The sequence below is a fragment of the Megalobrama amblycephala genome, linkage group LG7, assembly GCF_018812025.1.
Source record: "Megalobrama amblycephala isolate DHTTF-2021 linkage group LG7, ASM1881202v1, whole genome shotgun sequence".
Taxonomy (NCBI): Eukaryota; Metazoa; Chordata; class Actinopteri; order Cypriniformes; family Xenocyprididae; genus Megalobrama; species Megalobrama amblycephala.
This window is the reverse complement of record NC_063050.1, coordinates 10,078,979-10,100,995: the sequence shown is the minus strand read 5'-3', so window position 1 is coordinate 10,100,995 and position 22,017 is coordinate 10,078,979. Positions and strand designations below refer to the sequence as shown.

General features: G+C 41.1%; 3 protein-coding genes across 5 annotated transcripts in view; all 3 read right to left on the bottom strand.

Moving 5' to 3' along the window:
- Window positions 1–1,634, bottom strand: part of LOC125273102 — a 32,503-nt gene extending 30,869 nt beyond the window's left edge. Inside the window, exons 1-2 of the mRNA XM_048198371.1 lie at window positions 1,461–1,634; window positions 1,285–1,362 (exon numbers count right to left, since the gene is read on the bottom strand). Coding sequence (XP_048054328.1) covers window positions 1,285–1,362; window positions 1,461–1,634 — 252 coding nt within the window. The remainder of the gene's footprint in view (window positions 1–1,284; window positions 1,363–1,460) is intronic.
- The window catches only part of LOC125271244 (polymeric immunoglobulin receptor-like), a 477,349-nt gene that overhangs the window by 209,090 nt on the left and 246,242 nt on the right, over window positions 1–22,017 (bottom strand). The window lies entirely within an intron of this gene.
- Window positions 5,212–20,374, bottom strand: LOC125273101 (B-cell receptor CD22-like). Its single transcript, XM_048198370.1, has 15 exons — window positions 20,311–20,374; window positions 19,865–20,218; window positions 19,524–19,772; window positions 18,489–18,743; window positions 15,885–16,064; window positions 15,291–15,392; window positions 13,526–13,786; window positions 13,166–13,420; window positions 9,818–10,069; window positions 9,458–9,712; window positions 6,619–7,019; window positions 6,437–6,482; window positions 6,181–6,246; window positions 5,971–6,026; window positions 5,212–5,821 (listed from the first exon to the last, which is right to left on the bottom strand). The coding sequence occupies exons 1-11, from the start codon at window positions 20,369–20,371 to the stop codon at window positions 6,730–6,732; spliced, it is 2,514 nt and encodes an 837-aa protein (XP_048054327.1). The 5' UTR covers window positions 20,372–20,374; the 3' UTR covers window positions 5,212–5,821; window positions 5,971–6,026; window positions 6,181–6,246; window positions 6,437–6,482; window positions 6,619–6,729.

Sequence of the window (22,017 nt, the reverse complement as noted above, 5' to 3'; positions counted from 1 at the left end):
ACTATTCTTTAATATACTTTAGTTTGCATATGCAGACCATCTATCCTGGAATGGGAACTGATGGAGGTGGGATTGTAAAACACTGGAAGCTATTGCAGTGACAGTGATGTAAAAATTTCATTGACAGCATCGCCAACTGTGAATTTGATAAACCTCCAATTCACTGATTGATTACTAGCCATCTGGAAATTAAACAAAGCACTTAAATCATGCTGATGAAGCAGAATTGATTCATCTAAATGTCTGAAAGTTTTTATGAGAGCTTCTAAGCTTTTTATTCTGCCAGTGGCTTTGTTCTTGAATGCATCATATGTTTTTAAACAGGGTCACAAACACAGTTTCCTCTTTAGCACAGTAAGTGTGAAAACCAAACGCATGAACTTTTGACAGCAGCATCACAGTGTGATCATGTGACCTTCATAAGCAACACTGAGGGACGTCACACCCATGGAGGAAGAGGAAATCAGTCCTGTCAGAGTAAAGCTTGAGGCCTTTTATCACATGCACAATATGGCGGCTCTAGTAATGGAAGTCCCCGCCTTCTAAATAAAAGTTACAATTTGGCAATCATCACTGATTTCCATAGAAACAGTTCTCAGATGTGCGTTCAGGGCTGCACATGTGCATTGGCTGGAAAAACCTGAAATAAATGTTGTTTTAACACTATTTAAGCATCAGAAACAACTGTGAAAAGTGAGCATTGAAATGATCCATGGATGAGTCAACTAAGACTACTAGCATTGAGAACACTAATTTATTGAATGAAAGATTAATTTAAAATGTTCAATGTTAATAGTGTATTTACTAGAAGATTTGTATTCCTACACTGATCATAAAGATGTTTACAGTGACACAAACAACAACAATCTAATTGATAAACTATTAGCATTAACTGTAAGCCTTTATAATCAAACAAGTCAAGCAACAATATATTTTCATGACAATGTTGTTTGCTGGCCAAGTCTTTGACTTTAAATTTGATTTTCCTCAATCTTCTCAAAATACTCCAGTAAATCTTCATCAGACACTCCTGTCAATCATCCAGGCTCCACCCACACAGTCACATAAAGACTGTAAAATGCCATCGTCACTACAGCATATTCCTGTTAGTCTGAGACAAAAATGAGATCCATTTACAAAGATTTACAAAGATAACCATTTTGAAATGTTTAAAGGCACATATCATAGTCTGCAGTGATGTCGAGAGAAGAAAGACAGAGTGGGACATTTAATAGCACAAGATTAATCTCTATTGACTCTCAATGAGAAGAGCTGGACACTTACAGTAACATTCTCATAAACTGTAACATTCTCATACAGAGGGATGTTCATTTTAGGAGCGTTGGTGCATGGATCAACAGCCTTAATGGAAGAGAGATAGAAGAAAACATGAGAACCAGGAGAAAAAGAAAACAAAACTAGTTACTGAAACAGTACATGTGTGAATCCTTCAGTGTCACATGACTCAGTCTGATGGTGCAGTTCTGCTGTTTATCTCCCAGATACTGAAGCCTCTGACTGTATTCAGTGTCCTCAGACAGATCTGGAGGCTCTTTTCCCTCTTGTAATGAGCCTTTGGTCCAGAACACTTTCATGATCTGATGTCCAGTAGGGTATGTATAAGTGCAGCTCATTATCACTGATGAGTCTGCAGTGCTGGAGGATGTTGAAAAGCAGAAATAGGTCTGACTTACCCAAAATCATGAGCAGAAAGATCAGAGGAAGAGGAGGAGCCATTCTGACTGACATCACAATCAATATACAGACACTTATTTTAGCTTCTGTGAAGGTGAATCTCATGAAATTCATCAAGGTTATTTTCATGACAGTAAAATCTCAATGGTTTTATGCAAATATATTGTATACTTTTTTTCATTTGATTCTCAGGTAAAACATGACTTGAACATTTTTGGAGCGATTCACCCATAATTTATTATTTCCCATATAAAATATAGGTCATATTTAAATAAACAACAGCTTTTTTTTTCTCTATGAAAATGCAATTTAATAAGTACAGTGAACAAATTAAAAGAAATCGTACCGTTTTTCAGTGATGAAACAATACAGTGAGAACAGGATGATTTCTCTTGATGACAAACTCTTTATCTTCCTCTTTTCAAGTACATTTTACCCTCACTTGCTGCTTTAAAACCAGCTTTAATTAAAACTATTAAAAAAAAAACTTTTGTATGATAAGAAAATAGATCATCATAAAATGGACAAAACAAATAAAGCAGCATCCTTCAGAGCGTGAGAATTAGCCAAACGAAGAAAGAAAGAGGAAGTGAACAGAGACAAGAACATGCAAAGTTTTTCAAACATTTTCAAAGCGTTTCTTTAAGATGTTTGTGATTTTCACATGCAGTTAAACTTTTATTTCTTCACAGTTTCTGTTGAGTGAACAAATGCAGCCTTGATCCTTTTTAAATTAATTTAATGAATTTGACTGTATAAGATCGTACTTACTAAAACCCTTAGTCTCACTTCCTCTTTTGTGTGTTGATAAGTGTCACGTTCACCAGCTGGAGTGCCCATGAGTTCCTCCAGAGGGCACTCCTTATGACTTTGTTCTTCCCATTATGAACTACATTCCCCACAATCCTGTGCCTGGACTCATTATGGTTTATTTTCTCCCAACTGTTGATCATTTACTGGTTTTAGTTTGCCTATTTAAGCTCTTGTGTTTTAGTTGTGGGTCATGAGTTGTATTTATTGTATTTATTTCTCATGGATGTCTTGTTCCTTCCTTTGTGGTCTTTGGATTATGTTTCTATTTCTTTTTGTGGACTATTTGCCAGTTTCCAGGTTTAGAGTGTCTTTATTTTTTGTCTTTTGTTATTAAAGTGTGTGTGTGCATTTGACGAGGTGTGTCTTATGATATTTTTTTGAGGGGGGGGGGGGGGTGTCTGATCCACTCAGTTCCCTCATGCTATTTCATGATCTCAGTTGGACAAATATAGATCTGGCATTGCAACTGAGTGGCTCTGTTTTTACTGTGGAAGTCGCTTCCTCAGTATCCTCCATCTCAAAGTCTTGTCCCAAGATGAATCCATGAATCCATTCCAGAGCCCGCTCCAGCCCTTGAATCCATTCCAGAGCCCTCTCCAGCCCATGAATCCATTCCAGAGCCCGCTCCAGCCCATGAATCCATTCCAGAGCCCGCTCCAGCCCTTGAATCCATTCCAGAGCCCGCTCCAGCCCATGAATCCATTCCAGAGCCCGCTCCAGCCCATGAATCCATTCCAGAGCCCGCTCCAGCCCTTGAATCCATTCCAGAGCCCGCTCCAGCCCATGAATCCATTCCAGAGCCCGCTCCAGCCCATGAATCCATTCCAGAGCCCGCTCCAGCCCATGAATCCATTCCAGAGCCCGCTCCAGCCCATGAATCCATTCCAGAGCCCGCTCCAGCCCTTGAATCCATTCCAGAGCCCGCTCCAGCCCATGAATCCATTCCAGAGCCCTCTCCAGCCCATGAATCCATTCCAGAGCCCTCTCCAGCCCATGACTCCATTCCAGAGCCCGCTCCAGCCCATGAATCCATTCCAGAGCTCTCTGCAGCCCTTGAGTCGCTCGAGCGACCAGTAGTTACATGGGAAGGGAATGTCTGTTGCTCTGCTCCACCTATTATCCCAGTCTGGCTTTCAGCCTGTTTCAGTAGGTCACTTATGAAGTAACTTCAGTTGGAATTGTTTTTGTTGTCAAATAAGGAATACAAACTAACTTCATGTTGAAACGTAAGTTGCTGTTAAGGACTTTTTTTTATTGAAAAGTTGTTGTTCCAAACAACACTAAGATTGCTAGTGTAATATTGTGAAGTATTTATAATCATATTAATAATCTGACTAGATCGTTTGTTTTTCTCTATCAATCTCTAAATGCAATGCTCTTTAATCTCTTATGCTGCTATTCTAGCCTGGTCTCATTGTTAATACGTAGGTATAAATATGTAGCTTTCAAAGTCAAAAAACATACATTTTTGAAGCCTACGTTTAGAAAGGTGCTGGAATGTACAATATTGATGTATTTATAGCACTAAAATATAAAAATACTAACTTTTTTTACAGCGAAAAAACGTATAATATTTACGAATCTTTCATGTCATAAAGATATATGCATAGTTTTATCGTTTTGCAGATAAATTTAAGATCCATAAACCCCCTGCCGAACATAAACATACCCATTTCATACAGAATGTTAAAAGAATAAAACATAATGGACAGAAATGAGGAGGAAAATGACAATTTTAGTAAAAATATAACATTAAAACGATATTTTGAGCTGCTAATCCTACACATACCCCTAAACCTACCCATAACAATTTCTTAAAACTATGTACTGTTATAAATAAAAGAATAACAAACAAACTTTCAAATTTAAATCATAACGACCATGATCTTTGACTGTGACGGTCGCTGCTGAGAATGAAGATGAAGATCGCTGGATAAAGGGCTAAATTTGGATCTGTTCCTTACAATCATATGGATTGTAAAGATTTGGAGAATAGCGAACAAATAAAATTGATGTGATTTGTGAGTTTATGTTGTGTTTTGGTGTATCTTATGGTTGTATTGTCAGTTGCTGCATTGGAGAGAACGCCTTCTGTGTCACACAACAAATAAACTAAATATTACAAAATGGTTAAACAATTACAGAAATTTCAAAGTGTTTCAAAGTGTAGTCTTGTTTAACATTATGTAATCCTCCGAAATGAGTTTGCAGCACAAGTCACAAACAGAAATGTTATTTCATATTAAGTAGATGAGTAAACTGCATTCAATAAATTTGACTAAAAACATGTATTGATATGACAATTGAATACAACAGAATTAAAACATTAATGCCATGATTTTAATATTAATGGGAATGCATACACATTCACACTTGGATATGTAAATTAAGTACGTTTTATTGCTGTTCATACATAATTATTTTTAAGTTTTAGTGCTATAAATGTGTCAATATTGTATGTTTTTGTGTGTATGAAAACGCAAGTAAATGTACATGTGGTAGAACCACACTTTCCGTAAAAATACATATTCTCATGAGATCACGTTGGTTATTCTGATGTACTGAATGACAGAAAAGTGTGGATTGTACAACGAGAGCATGATTGTTGAATAAACATTATGGACCTCTAATACCAAATCAATATAATGCAGAGCAGAGTTGAGCACCGGTACCGGGGACCAAGAATGACACAAACACGAGAAGTGCTGTTCACTCAAAGTCAAAGTTTATTGAGCTCGCTGTAACTCATATATAGCAGGGCATTAGGTCAACTGAAAACAAAGGAAAGCTAAATTCATGTATGGTCTCATCATCCATATCAAAGAAGCATTAAGGCATCAATAACTGCTTATAGGCTTGAAAAGAACAGTGTGGCTCTTATAGGAAATGACAAGATACTCCTTAAAGGTGTGCGTGACTACAACAAATTAAAAACAGCAAAAGAAGGACTTAAAAAAAACAGGATAAGAGATCAAGGACAAACGAAGCAAAACATATTCTTCCTAACATTTTTTTTCTGCATTTTATTTGAAACAATATTTAAGGTTAAAAACATTAATAATCTAAATGAAGTAAGCTTTATACGTGATACAAAGCATAAAGAAAAACACACTTCGGTGATCACACACTTTTACATCAATTCATTAACCATTTACCATTTTTGCCCATCCATCTATAAAATGATACCAAATTACTTCAGTCACGTGTCATCACGGCTCTCCTGTCAATCATTCAGGGCTCCGCCCACAAAGAGATGCATAAAGGCTGTAATTTATTTGCTGTGTTCAAAACATTACAGCCTCTTGTTGTTATGCTAATAAAGAAAAAAGAAAGAAAGAAAGAAAGAAAGAAAGAAAGAAAGAACATTGATAATTATATTTAAATAAAAGCATCAAGAACATCAGTCATGATGAAAGAATAATAGTTTGGGTTTTTCTCTGTCTTGTAGGTTTTCTTACTTACTGGAAGATTTTCATACACAGACGAGTTCAGTTCAGGTTTACATCAAGTTGATCAGCCTTTATGAATGAAGAGACAAATTAAAAACAGGAGTGTGTTATTTAAATTTCCATATACTTAATCAAAAGACATTTGATATTTTCACACTGACATTGAGGAGCGTTTAATCCTTTTTGGGTAAAACTGTAAGAAATTCTAAGTTAAAACATTTACCGTTGGATTCTCAAACACAGATTCACTCAATTCAACATCGTCATGATGAGGTCTGGAATGAACCATCTGTGCCATTAAAAGAAAAAAAAAAACAGAATACAGAGAACATATATATATATATATATATATATATATATATATATATATATCAACAACTCACTATATAAAGTCACAATTACATTTAAAGTTTCACTTTTAGTTAAAAATTAATTTACCTGATCAGTAAACTACTAATAACCAAATCAATTGTTCTCACCTGAGACTCCTGTGTGTCATTTCTATTTTTCATCCACTTGATTCCCCTTTAAAAACAATGATTTGACACAATTACAACCAATCTGAACTTATGTGATGTTTACAAATTATGATTTTGAACCAATAACATTTCTGACGTGACACCATTTTTAATGTGATGAAATCCACAGACACATATCTTACCAAACCAGCATCATGATGATCACTGCAGCTCCACAAACCACTCCAATGGATATGTATAATATCACAAGATGTCCTACAAAAGAGTAAAACATCTGAACAGATTCATTTTCTTCACTTTAGAAAGAGTAATGTAAGTATATGAGCTGCTCTACCTTTAACAGTCACAGTTACAGCGTCTGATCTCTGAGATCCATGTTGATTGTGAGCCTGACAGTAGAAGCGTCCACTCTGTAGTGCACTGAAACTCTGTCCAGATCCAACAGCTGAGCTTTCATTCTCCTTAAACCAGCTGAAGTTCAGAGCAGGAGGGTTTGAATCACTGCTGCAGTTCAGAGTCACTGAATCTCCTGACACTATTTCACCAGATGGACTGATGGACACTGAGACACTCTTTGGAGGGTCTGAAACAGAAAACAGATATCAGAATCAGAAAGAGCTTTATTGCCAGGTATGTTTACACATACTAGGGATTTGTTTTAGTGACAGAAGCTCCACAGTGCAACAGAGTAACAGTGACAAGACAAGACAAGACAAGACAGATAATATAAAGAATAGAAGAATAATATACACATATATAAGATAGACAAAGTGCAAAAAACAATATATAATATAAACAATTTGTATGTACAGTTATGATGTGTGCAAATTTGAAATATAAATAAGTATGTGTTATTAAGTAAATGTATAATAGTGTTGTGTGTTCCGTGTTTGTCAAGTGTTCATGAGATGGATTGCTTGAGGGAAGAAACTGTTCCTGTGTCTGGTCGTTCTGGTGCTCAGAGCTCTTTAGCGTCGACCAGAAGGCAACAGTTCAAAGAGGGAGTGTGTTGGATGTGAGAGGTCCAGAGTGATTTTCTTTGCCCTTTTTCTCACTCTGGATAAGGACAGTTCTTGGAGAGTGGGAAGGGTTGTACCAATGATTCGCTCAGCAGACCAGACTATCCGACATAGTCTTCTGAGGTCAGAATTGGTAGCTGAGCTGAACCAGACAGATATAGAAGTGCAAAGGACGGATTCAGTGATGGCAGAGTAAAACTGTTTCAGCAGCTCCTGTGGCAGATTGAACTTCCTCAGCTGGCGAAGGAAGTACAGTCTCTGCTGGGCCTTTTTCACAATGGACTCAATGTGGTTGTCCCACTTCAGGTCCTGTGAGATGGTGGTGCCCAGGAACCTGAATGACTCCACTGCAGTCACAGCGCTGTTCATGATGGTGAGTGGGGGGAGAGCAAGGGGGTTTCTCCTGAAGTCCACGATCATCTCCACTGTCTTGAGCGTGTTGAGCTCCAGGTTGTTAAGACTGCACCAGACAGCCAGCTGTTCAACCTCCAGTCTGTAAGCATACTCGTCACCGTCCTGGATGAGGCCGATCAGTGTGGCGTCATCTGCGAACTTCAGGAGCTTGACAGAGGGGTCTTTAGAGATGCAGTCATTGGTGTAGAGGGAGAAGAGCAGTGGGGAGAGGACACAGCCCTGAGGGGCAGCGGTGCTGATGGTGCGGGTGCTGGATGAGAATTTTTCCTAGTCTCACTAGCTGCTGCCTGTCTGTCAGAAAGCTGGTGATCCACAGACAGACAGAGATGGGCACGGAGAGTTAATTTGGGCTGGAGGAGTGATGGGATGATGGTGTTAAAAGCAGAGCTGAAGTCCACAAACAAGATCCTCACATAAGGCCCTGGTCTGTCCAGATGCTGCAGAACATAATGCAGACCCATACTTGACTGCATCATTCACAGATCTGTTTGCTCGGTAAGCAAACTGCAGGGGGTCCAGTGATGTCCTTCAGATAAGCCAAAAACCAGTCTTTCAAATGATTTCATGGCCATAGACATTAGAGCCACAGGTCTGTAGTCATTACCCTGGCAGCAACATAGTGGCGGCCCAGATCCGGCCCATATCTGGTCCGCGTGTATTCTACATGTACCAGATGTGGGCCGGATCTGGGCCACACTGTGTTGCTGTCTGGGTAAGTCCAGTAATTTTGAGTTTATTTGGGACGGGGATGATGGTGGAGCGTTTGAAGCAGGAGGGGACTTCGCACAGCTCCAGTGATCTGTTGAAGATCTGTGTGAAGATGGGGGCCAGCTGGTCAGTGCAGGTTTTCAGACAAGCTGGTGAAACGCTGTCTGGGCCTGGTGCCTTTTTTCTCTTGTTCTTTCTGAAGACCTGGCGCACGTCATCTTCACTGAACTGAATTGCAGGTGTGGGGGAGAGGGGGGTTGTTGGGGGTGTTAATGGTGTTTTTTTTCAAACCTGCAATAAAAGTCGTTCAGATCGTCTGCCAGTTGTTGATTCACCACAGTGCTTGGGGATGGTGTCTTGTAGTTGGTGATGACTTTCAGACCTTTCCACACTGAAGCCGTGTCATTAGAAGAGAACTGATTCCGAAGCTTATTGGAATAATTCCTCTTTGCCACTCTAATCTCTTCGTCCGTTTTGTTGAGTAGAGAGCGGAGATTCGCCAGATGGATGCTAGGCAGCGGCATTCTTACTGCACGCTGTCTGAGCTTCACGAGGGCGCCGGCACGCTTTCCCCGTCTGCGCGTGCCCTGAAGAGTCTGAACAGTGCTGCCGCTCCACCGACAACATTCAACAAAACGTCTATGGTGTGTACTGCGGAATGTTCAGCAGTTCATCCCTGGTAAAACTGATCGTATTTGAAAAACAAAAAACAGGAAAAACAAAAACAGCACAAACACTGGAGAGCTAAGCACTGTGGCTGCCATGCACGGCGCCATCATTCATCGCCATCGTTATCATTAAGTTTATCACAATAAATCTGACATCACAAAATTTGTTTATGGGATTTCATGTCACAGTTACTAAACCAACTTTAACTCACACATGACGTTTAAAGTCACAGCATCAGAGTATTTCTCTCCATGTTCATTGATGGATCTGCACTTGTATTCTCCATTGTCATCAGAGCTGATCTTTGAGATGCTGTAGATTCTTCCAGATCCTACAAACGTTCCTCCTTTAAACCAGCTGATTTCTGCAGGAGGGTTTGAATCACTGCTGCAGTTCAGAGTCACTGAATCTCCTGACACTATTTCACCAGATGGACTGATGGACACCAAGACGCTCTTTGGAGGGTCTGAAACAGAAAACAGATATCATTAAGTTTATCACAATAAATCTGACATAAAAGAAAATGTTTATTGGATTTCATGTCACAGTTACTAAACCAACTTTAACTCACACATTATGGTTAAATTCACAGCGGAGTATTTCTCTCCATGTTGATTTCTGGAATTGCACTGATATTCTCCACTGTCATCAGAGCTGATCTTTGAGATGTTGAAGATTCTTCCAGATCCTACAAACATTCCTCCTTTAAACCAGCTGATTTCTGCAGGAGGGTTTGAATCACTGCTGCAGATCAGAGTCACTGAATCTCCTGACACTATTTCACCAGATCTGTTTATCAACACCGAGACATTCCTGGGAGGATCTAAAACAGACAAAAGAAACTATATTCATATTGTGGGATTGTTAATCCACCAGTTTGTTTGTTGAAGCATTATTAACTCACACATGATGTTTAAAGTCACAGCATCAGAGTATTTCTCTCCATGTTGATTTTTGGATCTGCACTTGTATTCTCCACTGTCATCAGAGCTGATCTTTGAGATGTTGAAGATTCTTCCAGATCCTACAAACATTCCTCCTTTAAACCAGCTGAAGTTCAGAGCAGGAGGGTTTGAATCACTGCTGCAGTTCAGAGTCACTGAATCTCCTGACACTATTTCACCAGATCCAGTTATGAACACTGAGACGCTTCTGGGAGGATCTAAAACAGAAAGCTCAATAAATGTCATATTACAAACTTTGTTTAAAGGTCACAGTTACTGAACCATCATTAACTCACACATGACATTTAAAGTCACAGCATCAGAGTATTTCTCTCCATGTTGATTTTTGGATCTGCACTTGTATTCTCCACTGTCATCTGAGCTGATCTTTGAGATGTTGAAGATTCTTGCAGATCCTACAAACTTTCCTCCTTTAAACCAGCTGATTTCTGCAGGAGGGTTTGAATCACTGCTGCAGTTCAGAGTCACTGAATCTCCTGACACTATTTCACCAGATGGACTGATGGACACTGAGACACTCTTTGGAGGGTCTGAAACAGAAAACAGATATCAGAATCAGAAAGAGCTTTATTGCCAGGTATGTTTACACATACTAGGGATTTGTTTTAGTGACAGAAGCTCCACAGTGCAACAGAGTAACAGTGACAAGACAAGACAGATAATATAAAGAATAGAAGAATAATATACACATATATAAGATAGACAAAGTGCAAAAAACAATATAAAATATAGACAATTTGTATGTACAGTTATGATGTGTGCAAATTTGAAATATAAATAAGTATGTGTTATTAAGCAAATGTATAATAGTGTTGTGTGTTCCGTGTTTGTCAAGTGTTCAATGAGATGGATTGCTTGAGGGAAGAAACTGTTCCTGTGTCTGGTCGATCTGGTGCTCAGAGCTCTGTAGCGTCGACCAGAAGGCAACAGTTCAAAGAGGGAGTGTGCTGGATGTGAGGGGTCCAGAGTGATTTTCTTTGCCCTTTTTCTCACTCTGGATAAGGACAGTTCTTGAAGAGTGGGAAGGGTTGTACCAATGATTCGCTCAGCAGACCAGACTATCCGACATAGTCTTCTGAGGTCAGAATTGGTAGCTGAGCTGAACCAGACAGATATAGAAGTGCAAAGGACGGATTCAGTGATGGCAGAGTAAAACTGTTTCAGCAGCTCCTGTGGCAGATTGAACTTCCTCAGCTGGCGAAGGAAGTACAGTCTCTGCTGGGCCTTTTTCACAATGGACTCAATGTGGTTGTCCCACTTCAGGTCCTGTGAGATGGTGGTGCCCAGGAACCTGAATGACTCCACTGCAGTCACAGCGCTGTTCATGATGGTGAGTGGGGGGAGAGCAGGGGGGTTTCTCCTGAAGTCCACGATCATCTCCACTGTCTTGAGCGTGTTGAGCTCCAGGTTGTTAAGACTGCACCAGACAGCCAGCTGTTCAACCTCCAGTCTGTAAGCATACTCGTCACCGTCCTGGATGAGGCCGATCAGTGTGGCGTCATCTGCGAACTTCAGGAGCTTGACAGAGGGGTCTTTAGAGATGCAGTCATTGGTGTAGAGGGAGAAGAGCAGTGGGGAGAGGACACAGCCCTGAGGGGCGCCGGTGCTGATGGTGCGGGTGCTGGATGAGAATTTTTCCTAGTCTCACTAGCTGCTGCCTGTCTGTCAGAAAGCTGGTGATCCACAGACAGACAGAGATGGGCACGGAGAGTTAATTTGGGCTGGAGGAGTGATGGGATGATGGTGTTAAAAGCAGAGCTGAAGTCCACAAACAAGATCCTCACATAAGGCCCTGGTCTGTCCAGATGCTGCAGAACATAATGCAGACCCATATTGACTGCATCATTCACAGATCTGTTTGCTCGGTAAGCAAACTGCAGGGGGTCCAGTGATGTCCTTCAGATAAGCCAAAACCAGTCTTTCAAATGATTTCATGGCCATAGACATTAGAGCCACAGGTCTGTAGTCATTACCCTGGCAGCAACATAGTGGCGGCCCAGATCCGGCCCATATCTGGTCCGCGTGTATTCTACATGTACCAGATGTGGGCCGGATCTGGGCCACACTGTGTTGCTGTCTGGGTAAGTCCAGTAATTTTGAGTTTATTTGGGACGGGGATGATGGTGGAGCGTTTGAAGCAGGAGGGGACTTCGCACAGCTCCAGTGATCTGTTGAAGATCTGTGTGAAGATGGGGGCCAGCTGGTCAGCGCAGGTTTTCAGACAAGCTGGTGAAACGCTGTCTGGGCCTGGTGCCTTTCTTCTCTTGTTCTTTCTGAAGACCTGGCGCACGTCATCTTCACTGAACTGAATTGCAGGTGTGGGGGAGAGGGGGGTTGTTGGGGGTGTTAATGGTGTTTTTTTTCAAACCTGCAATAAAAGTCGTTCAGATCGTCTGCCAGTTGTTGATTCACCACAGTGCTTGGGGATGGTGTCTTGTAGTTGGTGATGACTTTCAGACCTTTCCACACTGAAGCCGTGTCATTAGAAGAGAACTGATTCCGAAGCTTATTGGAATAATTCCTCTTTGCCACTCTAATCTCTTCGTCCGTTTTGTTGAGTAGAGAGCGGAGATTCGCCAGATGGATGCTAGGCAGCGGCATTCTTACTGCACGCTGTCTGAGCTTCACGAGGGCGCCGGCACGCTTTCCCCTTCTGCGTGCCCTGAAGAGTCTGAACAGTGCTGCCGCTCCACCGACAACATTCAACAAAACGTCTATGGTGTGTACTGCGGAATGTTCAGCAGTTCATCCCTGTAAAACTGATCGTATTTGAAAAACAAAAAACAGGAAAAACAAAAACAGCACAAACACTGGAGAGCTAAGCACTGTGGCTGCCATGCACGGCGCCATCATTCATCGCCATCGTTATCATTAAGTTTATCACAATAAATCTGACATCACAAAATTTGTTTATGGGATTTCATGTCACAGTTACTAAACCAACTTTAACTCACACATGACGTTTAAAGTCACAGCATCAGAGTATTTCTCTCCATGATCATTGATGGATCTGCACTTGTATTCTCCATTGTCATCAGAGCTGATCTTTGAGATGCTGTAGATTCTTCCAGATCCTACAAACGTTCCTCCTTTAAACCAGCTGATTTCTGCAGGAGGGTTTGAATCACTGCTGCAGTTCAGAGTCACTGAATCTCCTGACACTATTTCACCAGATGGACTGAAGGACACCAAGACGCTCTTTGGAGGGTCTGAAACAGAAAACAGATATCATTAAGTTTATCACAATAAATCTGACATAAAAGAAAATGTTTATTGGATTTCATGTCACAGTTACTAAACCAACTTTAACTCACACATTATGGTTAAATTCACAGCGGAGTATTTCTCTCCATGTTGATTTCTGGAATTGCACTGATATTCTCCACTGTCATCAGAGCTGATCTTTGAGATGTTGAAGATTCTTCCAGATCCTACAAACATTCCTCCTTTAAACCAGCTGATTTCTGCAGGAGGGTTTGAATCACTGCTGCAGATCAGAGTCACTGAATCTCCTGACACTATTTCACCAGATCTGTTTATCAACACCGAGACATTCCACAGTGCAACAGAGTAACAGTGACAAGACAAGACAGATAATATAAAGAATAGAAGAATAATATACACATATATAAGATAGACAAAGTGCAAAAAACAATATAAAATATAGACAATTTGTATGTACAGTTATGATGTGTGCAAATTTGAAATATAAATAAGTATGTGTTATTAAGCAAATGTATAATAGTGTTGTGTGTTCCGTGTTTGTCAAGTGTTAATGAGATGGATTGCTTGAGGGAAGAAACTGTTCCTGTGTCTGGTCGATCTGGTGCTCAGAGCTCTGTAGCGTCGACCAGAAGGCAACAGTTCAAAGAGGGAGTGTGCTGGATGTGAGGGGTCCAGAGTGATTTTCTTTGCCCTTTTTCTCACTCTGGATAAGGACAGTTCTTGAAGAGTGGGAAGGGTTGTACCAATGATTCGCTCAGCAGACCAGACTATCCGACATAGTCTTCTGAGGTCAGAATTGGTAGCTGAGCTGAACCAGACAGATATAGAAGTGCAAAGGACGGATTCAGTGATGGCAGAGTAAAACTGTTTCAGCAGCTCCTGTGGCAGATTGAACTTCCTCAGCTGGCGAAGGAAGTACAGTCTCTGCTGGGCCTTTTTCACAATGGACTCAATGTGGTTGTCCCACTTCAGGTCCTGTGAGATGGTGGTGCCCAGGAACCTGAATGACTCCACTGCAGTCACAGCGCTGTTCATGATGGTGAGTGGGGGGAGAGCAGGGGGGTTTCTCCTGAAGTCCACGATCATCTCCACTGTCTTGAGCGTGTTGAGCTCCAGGTTGTTAAGACTGCACCAGACAGCCAGCTGTTCAACCTCCAGTCTGTAAGCATACTCGTCACCGTCCTGGATGAGGCCGATCAGTGTGGCGTCATCTGCGAACTTCAGGAGCTTGACAGAGGGGTCTTTAGAGATGCAGTCATTGGTGTAGAGGGAGAAGAGCAGTGGGGAGAGGACACAGCCCTGAGGGGCGCCGGTGCTGATGGTGCGGGTGCTGGATGAGAATTTTTCCTAGTCTCACTAGCTGCTGCCTGTCTGTCAGAAAGCTGGTGATCCACAGACTCCGAAGCTTATTGGAATAATTCCTCTTTGCCACTCTAATCTCTTCGTCCGTTTTGTTGAGTAGAGAGCGGAGATTCGCCAGATGGATGCTAGGCAGCGGCATTCTTACTGCACGCTGTCTGAGCTTCACGAGGGCGCCGGCACGCTTTCCCCTTCTGCGTGCCCTGAAGAGTCTGAACAGTGCTGCCGCTCCACCGACAACATTCAACAAAACGTCTATGGTGTGTACTGCGGAATGTTCAGCAGTTCATCCCTGTAAAACTGATCGTATTTGAAAAACAAAAAACAGGAAAAACAAAAACAGCACAAACACTGGAGAGCTAAGCACTGTGGCTGCCATGCACGGCGCCATCATTCATCGCCATCGTTATCATTAAGTTTATCACAATAAATCTGACATCACAAAATTTGTTTATGGGATTTCATGTCACAGTTACTAAACCAACTTTAACTCACACATGACGTTTAAAGTCACAGCATCAGAGTATTTCTCTCCATGATCATTGATGGATCTGCACTTGTATTCTCCATTGTCATCAGAGACATTCCTGGGAGGATCTAAAACAGACAAAAGAAACTATATTCATATTGTGGGATTGTTAATCCACCAGTTTGTTTGTTGAAGCATTATTAACTCACACATGATGTTTAAAGTCACAGCATCAGAGTATTTCTCTCCATGTTGATTTTTGGATCTGCACTTGTATTCTCCACTGTCATCAGAGCTGATCTTTGAGATGTTGAAGATTCTTCCAGATCCTACAAACATTCCTCCTTTAAACCAGCTGAAGTTCAGAGCAGGAGGGTTTGAATCACTGCTGCAGTTCAGAGTCACTGAATCTCCTGACACTATTTCACCAGATCCAGTTATGAACACTGAGACGCTTCTGGGAGGATCTAAAACAGAAAGCTCAATAAATGTCATATTACAAACTTTGTTTAAAGGTCACAGTTACTGAACCATCATTAACTCACACATGACATTTAAAGTCACAGCATCAGAGTATTTCTCTCCATGTTGATTTTTGGATCTGCACTTGTATTCTCCACTGTCATCTGAGCTGATCTTTGAGATGTTGAAGATTCTTGCAGATCCTACAAACTTTCCTCCTTTAAACCAGCTGATTTCTGCAGGAGGGTTTGAATCACTGCTGCAGTTCAGAGTCACTGAATCTCCTGACACTATTTCACCAGATGGACTGATGGACACTGAGACACTCTTTGGAGGGTCTGAAACAGAAAACAGATATCAGAATCAGAAAGAGCTTTATTGCCAGGTATGTTTACACATACTAGGGATTTGTTTTAGTGACAGAAGCTCCACAGTGCAACAGAGTAACAGTGACAAGACAAGACAGATAATATAAAGAATAGAAGAATAATATACACATATATAAGATAGACAAAGTGCAAAAAACAATATAAAATATAGACAATTTGTATGTACAGTTATGATGTGTGCAAATTTGAAATATAAATAAGTATGTGTTATTAAGCAAATGTATAATAGTGTTGTGTGTTCCGTGTTTGTCAAGTGTTAATGAGATGGATTGCTTGAGGGAAGAAACTGTTCCTGTGTCTGGTCGATCTGGTGCTCAGAGCTCTGTAGCGTCGACCAGAAGGCAACAGTTCAAAGAGGGAGTGTGCTGGATGTGAGGGGTCCAGAGTGATTTTCTTTGCCCTTTTTCTCACTCTGGATAAGGACAGTTCTTGAAGAGTGGGAAGGGTTGTACCAATGATTCGCTCAGCAGACCAGACTATCCGACATAGTCTTCTGAGGTCAGAATTGGTAGCTGAGCTGAACCAGACAGATATAGAAGTGCAAAGGACGGATTCAGTGATGGCAGAGTAAAACTGTTTCAGCAGCTCCTGTGGCAGATTGAACTTCCTCAGCTGGCGAAGGAAGTACAGTCTCTGCTGGGCCTTTTTCACAATGGACTCAATGTGGTTGTCCCACTTCAGGTCCTGTGAGATGGTGGTGCCCAGGAACCTGAATGACTCCACTGCAGTCACAGCGCTGTTCATGATGGTGAGTGGGGGGAGAGCAGGGGGGTTTCTCCTGAAGTCCACGATCATCTCCACTGTCTTGAGCGTGTTGAGCTCCAGGTTGTTAAGACTGCACCAGACAGCCAGCTGTTCAACCTCCAGTCTGTAAGCATACTCGTCACCGTCCTGGATGAGGCCGATCAGTGTGGCGTCATCTGCGAACTTCAGGAGCTTGACAGAGGGGTCTTTAGAGATGCAGTCATTGGTGTAGAGGGAGAAGAGCAGTGGGGAGAGGACACAGCCCTGAGGGGCGCCGGTGCTGATGGTGCGGGTGCTGGATGAGAATTTTTCCTAGTCTCACTAGCTGCTGCCTGTCTGTCAGAAAGCTGGTGATCCACAGACAGACAGAGATGGGCACGGAGAGTTAATTTGGGCTGGAGGAGTGATGGGATGATGGTGTTAAAAGCAGAGCTGAAGTCCACAAACAAGATCCTCACATAAGGCCCTGGTCTGTCCAGATGCTGCAGAACATAATGCAGACCCATATTGACTGCATCATTCACAGATCTGTTTGCTCGGTAAGCAAACTGCAGGGGGTCCAGTGATGTCCTTCAGATAAGCCAAAACCAGTCTTTCAAATGATTTCATGGCCATAGACATTAGAGCCACAGGTCTGTAGTCATTACCCTGGCAGCAACATAGTGGCGGCCCAGATCCGGCCCATATCTGGTCCGCGTGTATTCTACATGTACCAGATGTGGGCCGGATCTGGGCCACACTGTGTTGCTGTCTGGGTAAGTCCAGTAATTTTGAGTTTATTTGGGACGGGGATGATGGTGGAGCGTTTGAAGCAGGAGGGGACTTCGCACAGCTCCAGTGATCTGTTGAAGATCTGTGTGAAGATGGGGGCCAGCTGGTCAGCGCAGGTTTTCAGACAAGCTGGTGAAACGCTGTCTGGGCCTGGTGCCTTTCTTCTCTTGTTCTTTCTGAAGACCTGGCGCACGTCATCTTCACTGAACTGAATTGCAGGTGTGGGGGAGAGGGGGGTTGTTGGGGGTGTTAATGGTGTTTTTTTTCAAACCTGCAATAAAAGTCGTTCAGATCGTCTGCCAGTTGTTGATTCACCACAGTGCTTGGGGATGGTGTCTTGTAGTTGGTGATGACTTTCAGACCTTTCCACACTGAAGCCGTGTCATTAGAAGAGAACTGATTCCGAAGCTTATTGGAATAATTCCTCTTTGCCACTCTAATCTCTTCGTCCGTTTTGTTGAGTAGAGAGCGGAGATTCGCCAGATGGATGCTAGGCAGCGGCATTCTTACTGCACGCTGTCTGAGCTTCACGAGGGCGCCGGCACGCTTTCCCCGCCTGCGTGCCCTGAAGAGTCTGAACAGTGCTGCCGCTCCACCGACAACATTCAACAAAACGTCTATGGTGTGTACTGCGGAATGTTCAGCAGTTCATCCCTGGTAAAACTGATCGTATTTGAAAAACAAAAAACAGGAAAAACAAAAACAGCACAAACACTGGAGAGCTAAGCACTGTGGCTGCCATGCACGGCGCCATCATTCATCGCCATCGTTATCATTAAGTTTATCACAATAAATCTGACATCACAAAATTTGTTTATGGGATTTCATGTCACAGTTACTAAACCAACTTTAACTCACACATGACGTTTAAAGTCACAGCATCAGAGTATTTCTCTCCATGATCATTGATGGATCTGCACTTGTATTCTCCATTGTCATCAGAGCTGATCTTTGAGATGCTGTAGATTCTTCCAGATCCTACAAACGTTCCTCCTTTAAACCAGCTGATTTCTGCAGGAGGGTTTGAATCACTGCTGCAGTTCAGAGTCACTGAATCTCCTGACACTATTTCACCAGATGGACTGAAGGACACCAAGACGCTCTTTGGAGGGTCTGAAACAGAAAACAGATATCATTAAGTTTATCACAATAAATCTGACATAAAAGAAAATGTTTATTGGATTTCATGTCACAGTTACTAAACCAACTTTAACTCACACATTATGGTTAAATTCACAGCGGAGTATTTCTCTCCATGTTGATTTCTGGAATTGCACTGATATTCTCCACTGTCATCAGAGCTGATCTTTGAGATGTTGAAGATTCTTCCAGATCCTACAAACATTCCTCCTTTAAACCAGCTGATTTCTGCAGGAGGGTTTGAATCACTGCTGCAGATCAGAGTCACTGAATCTCCTGACACTATTTCACCAGATCTGTTTATCAACACCGAGACATTCCTGGGAGGATCTAAAACAGACAAAAGAAACTATATTCATATTGTGGGATTGTTAATCCACCAGTTTGTTTGTTGAAGCATTATTAACTCACACATGATGTTTAAAGTCACAGCATCAGAGTATTTCTCTCCATGTTGATTTTTGGATCTGCACTTGTATTCTCCACTGTCATCAGAGCTGATCTTTGAGATGTTGAAGATTCTTCCAGATCCTACAAACATTCCTCCTTTAAACCAGCTGAAGTTCAGAGCAGGAGGGTTTGAATCACTGCTGCAGTTCAGAGTCACTGAATCTCCTGACACTATTTCACCAGATGGACTGATGGACACTGAGACACTCTTTGGTGCATCTAAAAGTAAAAAAAAAAATAAAAATAAAAAAATCATCTCATTATTATTATTTGTTTTAAATGAACAAATGAATCTGTACTCACACATGACATTGAGCTGAACAGCAGGAGAGATGTGATTGTGTCCGTGTACAGCACAGCTATATCTGCCTGCATCCTCTCTTCTGACTGACTGCAGCAGGAGTTCATTGTTTCTGTCTCTTCTCTCAGTTAATGGCTGTGAGTTTCTGTACCAGATGAATGTTGCTCTGTCAGTCAGAGTGCAGCTGCTTTTACATGTCAGACGGACTGAATCTCCCTCTGTCACTCTCTCAGGAGACTCCACCTGAAGATCTGAACACAACATTATATCTAGTGCTGCTGTCATACACTGATTATTATTCAACATAATGCACAGAAGAAGAGAGAAACCTCATGAAAGTCACCTGTGACAGAAAGAGTAACATTAAGAGTCACTCCTGGTTTACCAAGCCATTTGTCTTTATCAGTGATGAATCTGAAATAGTACATGCGTGAATCGTTCAGTGTCACATGACTCAGTCTGATGGTGCAGTTCTGCTGTTTATCTCCCAGATACTCAAGCCTCTGACTGTATTCAGTGTCATTAGACAGATCTGGATGCTCTCCATTAACTTTTTCCAGTGTTTTTGTCCAGAACACTTTCTCGATCTTATATCCAGTAGGGTATGTATAAGTGCAGTTCATTATCACTGATGAGTCCTTTAGTGCACAGATGTGTGAAGGACTGTAACTCACACCCCAACCAGCACTAGAAACTCCTGAAACACAGAATCCATCCTTTTATGCAGCATATGCATAAAAATGCAATCCAGTTTCTCTTGAGTGTTTTTGAAGTGTTGCACTGACTCACCGTGAATCATGAGCAGAAAGATCAGAGGAAGAGGAGGAGCCATTCTGACTGACATCACCATATCAACACCTACAACAAATGAACAGTGGCTTATTTTTTAATTTAGTTTTAATTCTAATGATACGATGTGTGACACTATTCTTCCCTTAAGGAACAGAAAAATATTTCTATATACTTATGATCAATATATTGTATGGTCTAAATACTGAAAAATATACGTATGTGAACCACTTGAAGAATGTGTGAAAATGTGAATAATTTTAATAAAATAAGAGGGATCATACAAAATGCATGTTATTTTTTATTTAGTACTGTCCTGAGTAATATATTTTATATAAAAGATGTTTACATTTAGTTCACAAGACAAAACAATAGCTGAATTTATTAAAATAACCCCATTCATAAGTATGTGAACCATTGATTCTTAATACTGTGTGTGGTTACCTGATGATCTACGACTGTTTTTGTGTTTTGTGATGGCTGTTCTTGAGTCCCTTGTTTGTTCTGAGCAGTTAAACTGAGCTCTGTTCTTCAGAAAAATCCTCCAGCTCCTGCAGATTCATCAGTTTTCAAGCATTTTTGCATATTTGAACCCTTTCCAGCAGTGACTGTATGATTTTGAGATCCATCTTTTCACACTGAGGACAACTGAGGGATTCAAACACAACTATTAAAAAAGGTTCAAACATTCACTGATGCAACTCGAGGAAACACGATGCATTAAGAGTCGGGGGTGAAAACTTTTGAATTCAAATATCAAGGTAAATTGTACTTAATTTTTCTTCCGGGAAACATGCAAGTATCTTCTGTTGGTTCCGAAGGGCAGTACTAAATTAAAAACAACAGTATTTAAACAAAATAAGAAAAATTGTGACATCTTCATCCTGTTTAAAAGTTTTCACCCCCCAAATCTTAATGCATCGTGTTTCCTTCTGGAGCATCAGTGAATGTTTGAACCTTGTTTAATAGTTGTGTTTGAGTCTCTCAGTTGTCCTCCGTGTGAAAAGATGGATCTCAAAATCATTCAGTCACTGCTGGAAAGGGTTCAAATATGCAAAAATGCTTGAAAACTGATGAATCTGCAGGAGCTGGAGGATTTTTCTGAAGAACAGAGCTCAGTTTAACTGCTCAGAACAAACAAGGGACTCAAGAACAGCCATCACAAAACACAAAAACAGTCGTAGATCATCAGGTAACCACACACAGTATTAAGAATCAATGGTTCACATACTTATGAATGGGGTTATTTTAATAAATTCAGCTATTGTTTTGTCTTGTGAACTAAATGTAAACATCTTTTATATAAAATATATTACTCAGGACAGTACTAAATAAAAAATAACATGCATTTTGTATGATCCCTCTTATTTTATTAAAATTATTCACATTTTCACAGATTCTACAAGTGTTTCACATACTTTTTCTTGCCACTGTATTTCATTAATTAAATGTGTATATTTAAATAATACATAAGGAATTGCCACTTTTCATATTTGTCACGTGTGTTCTGTCTGTCATGTTCTTATCAGTTGCCATGGTGTTTGATTATGTTAATCCTTGCCTAGCTGTTTTAGTTCCATCATTTACTCTTGTGTATATATTCTCCCTGTTCAGTTCAGTCCCGGTCGGTTATTGTTCGTGTATGCTATGCATGTGTGTTACACGCTGTTACACTTCTACCTGCGTATTATATTAAACCTTGTTTAT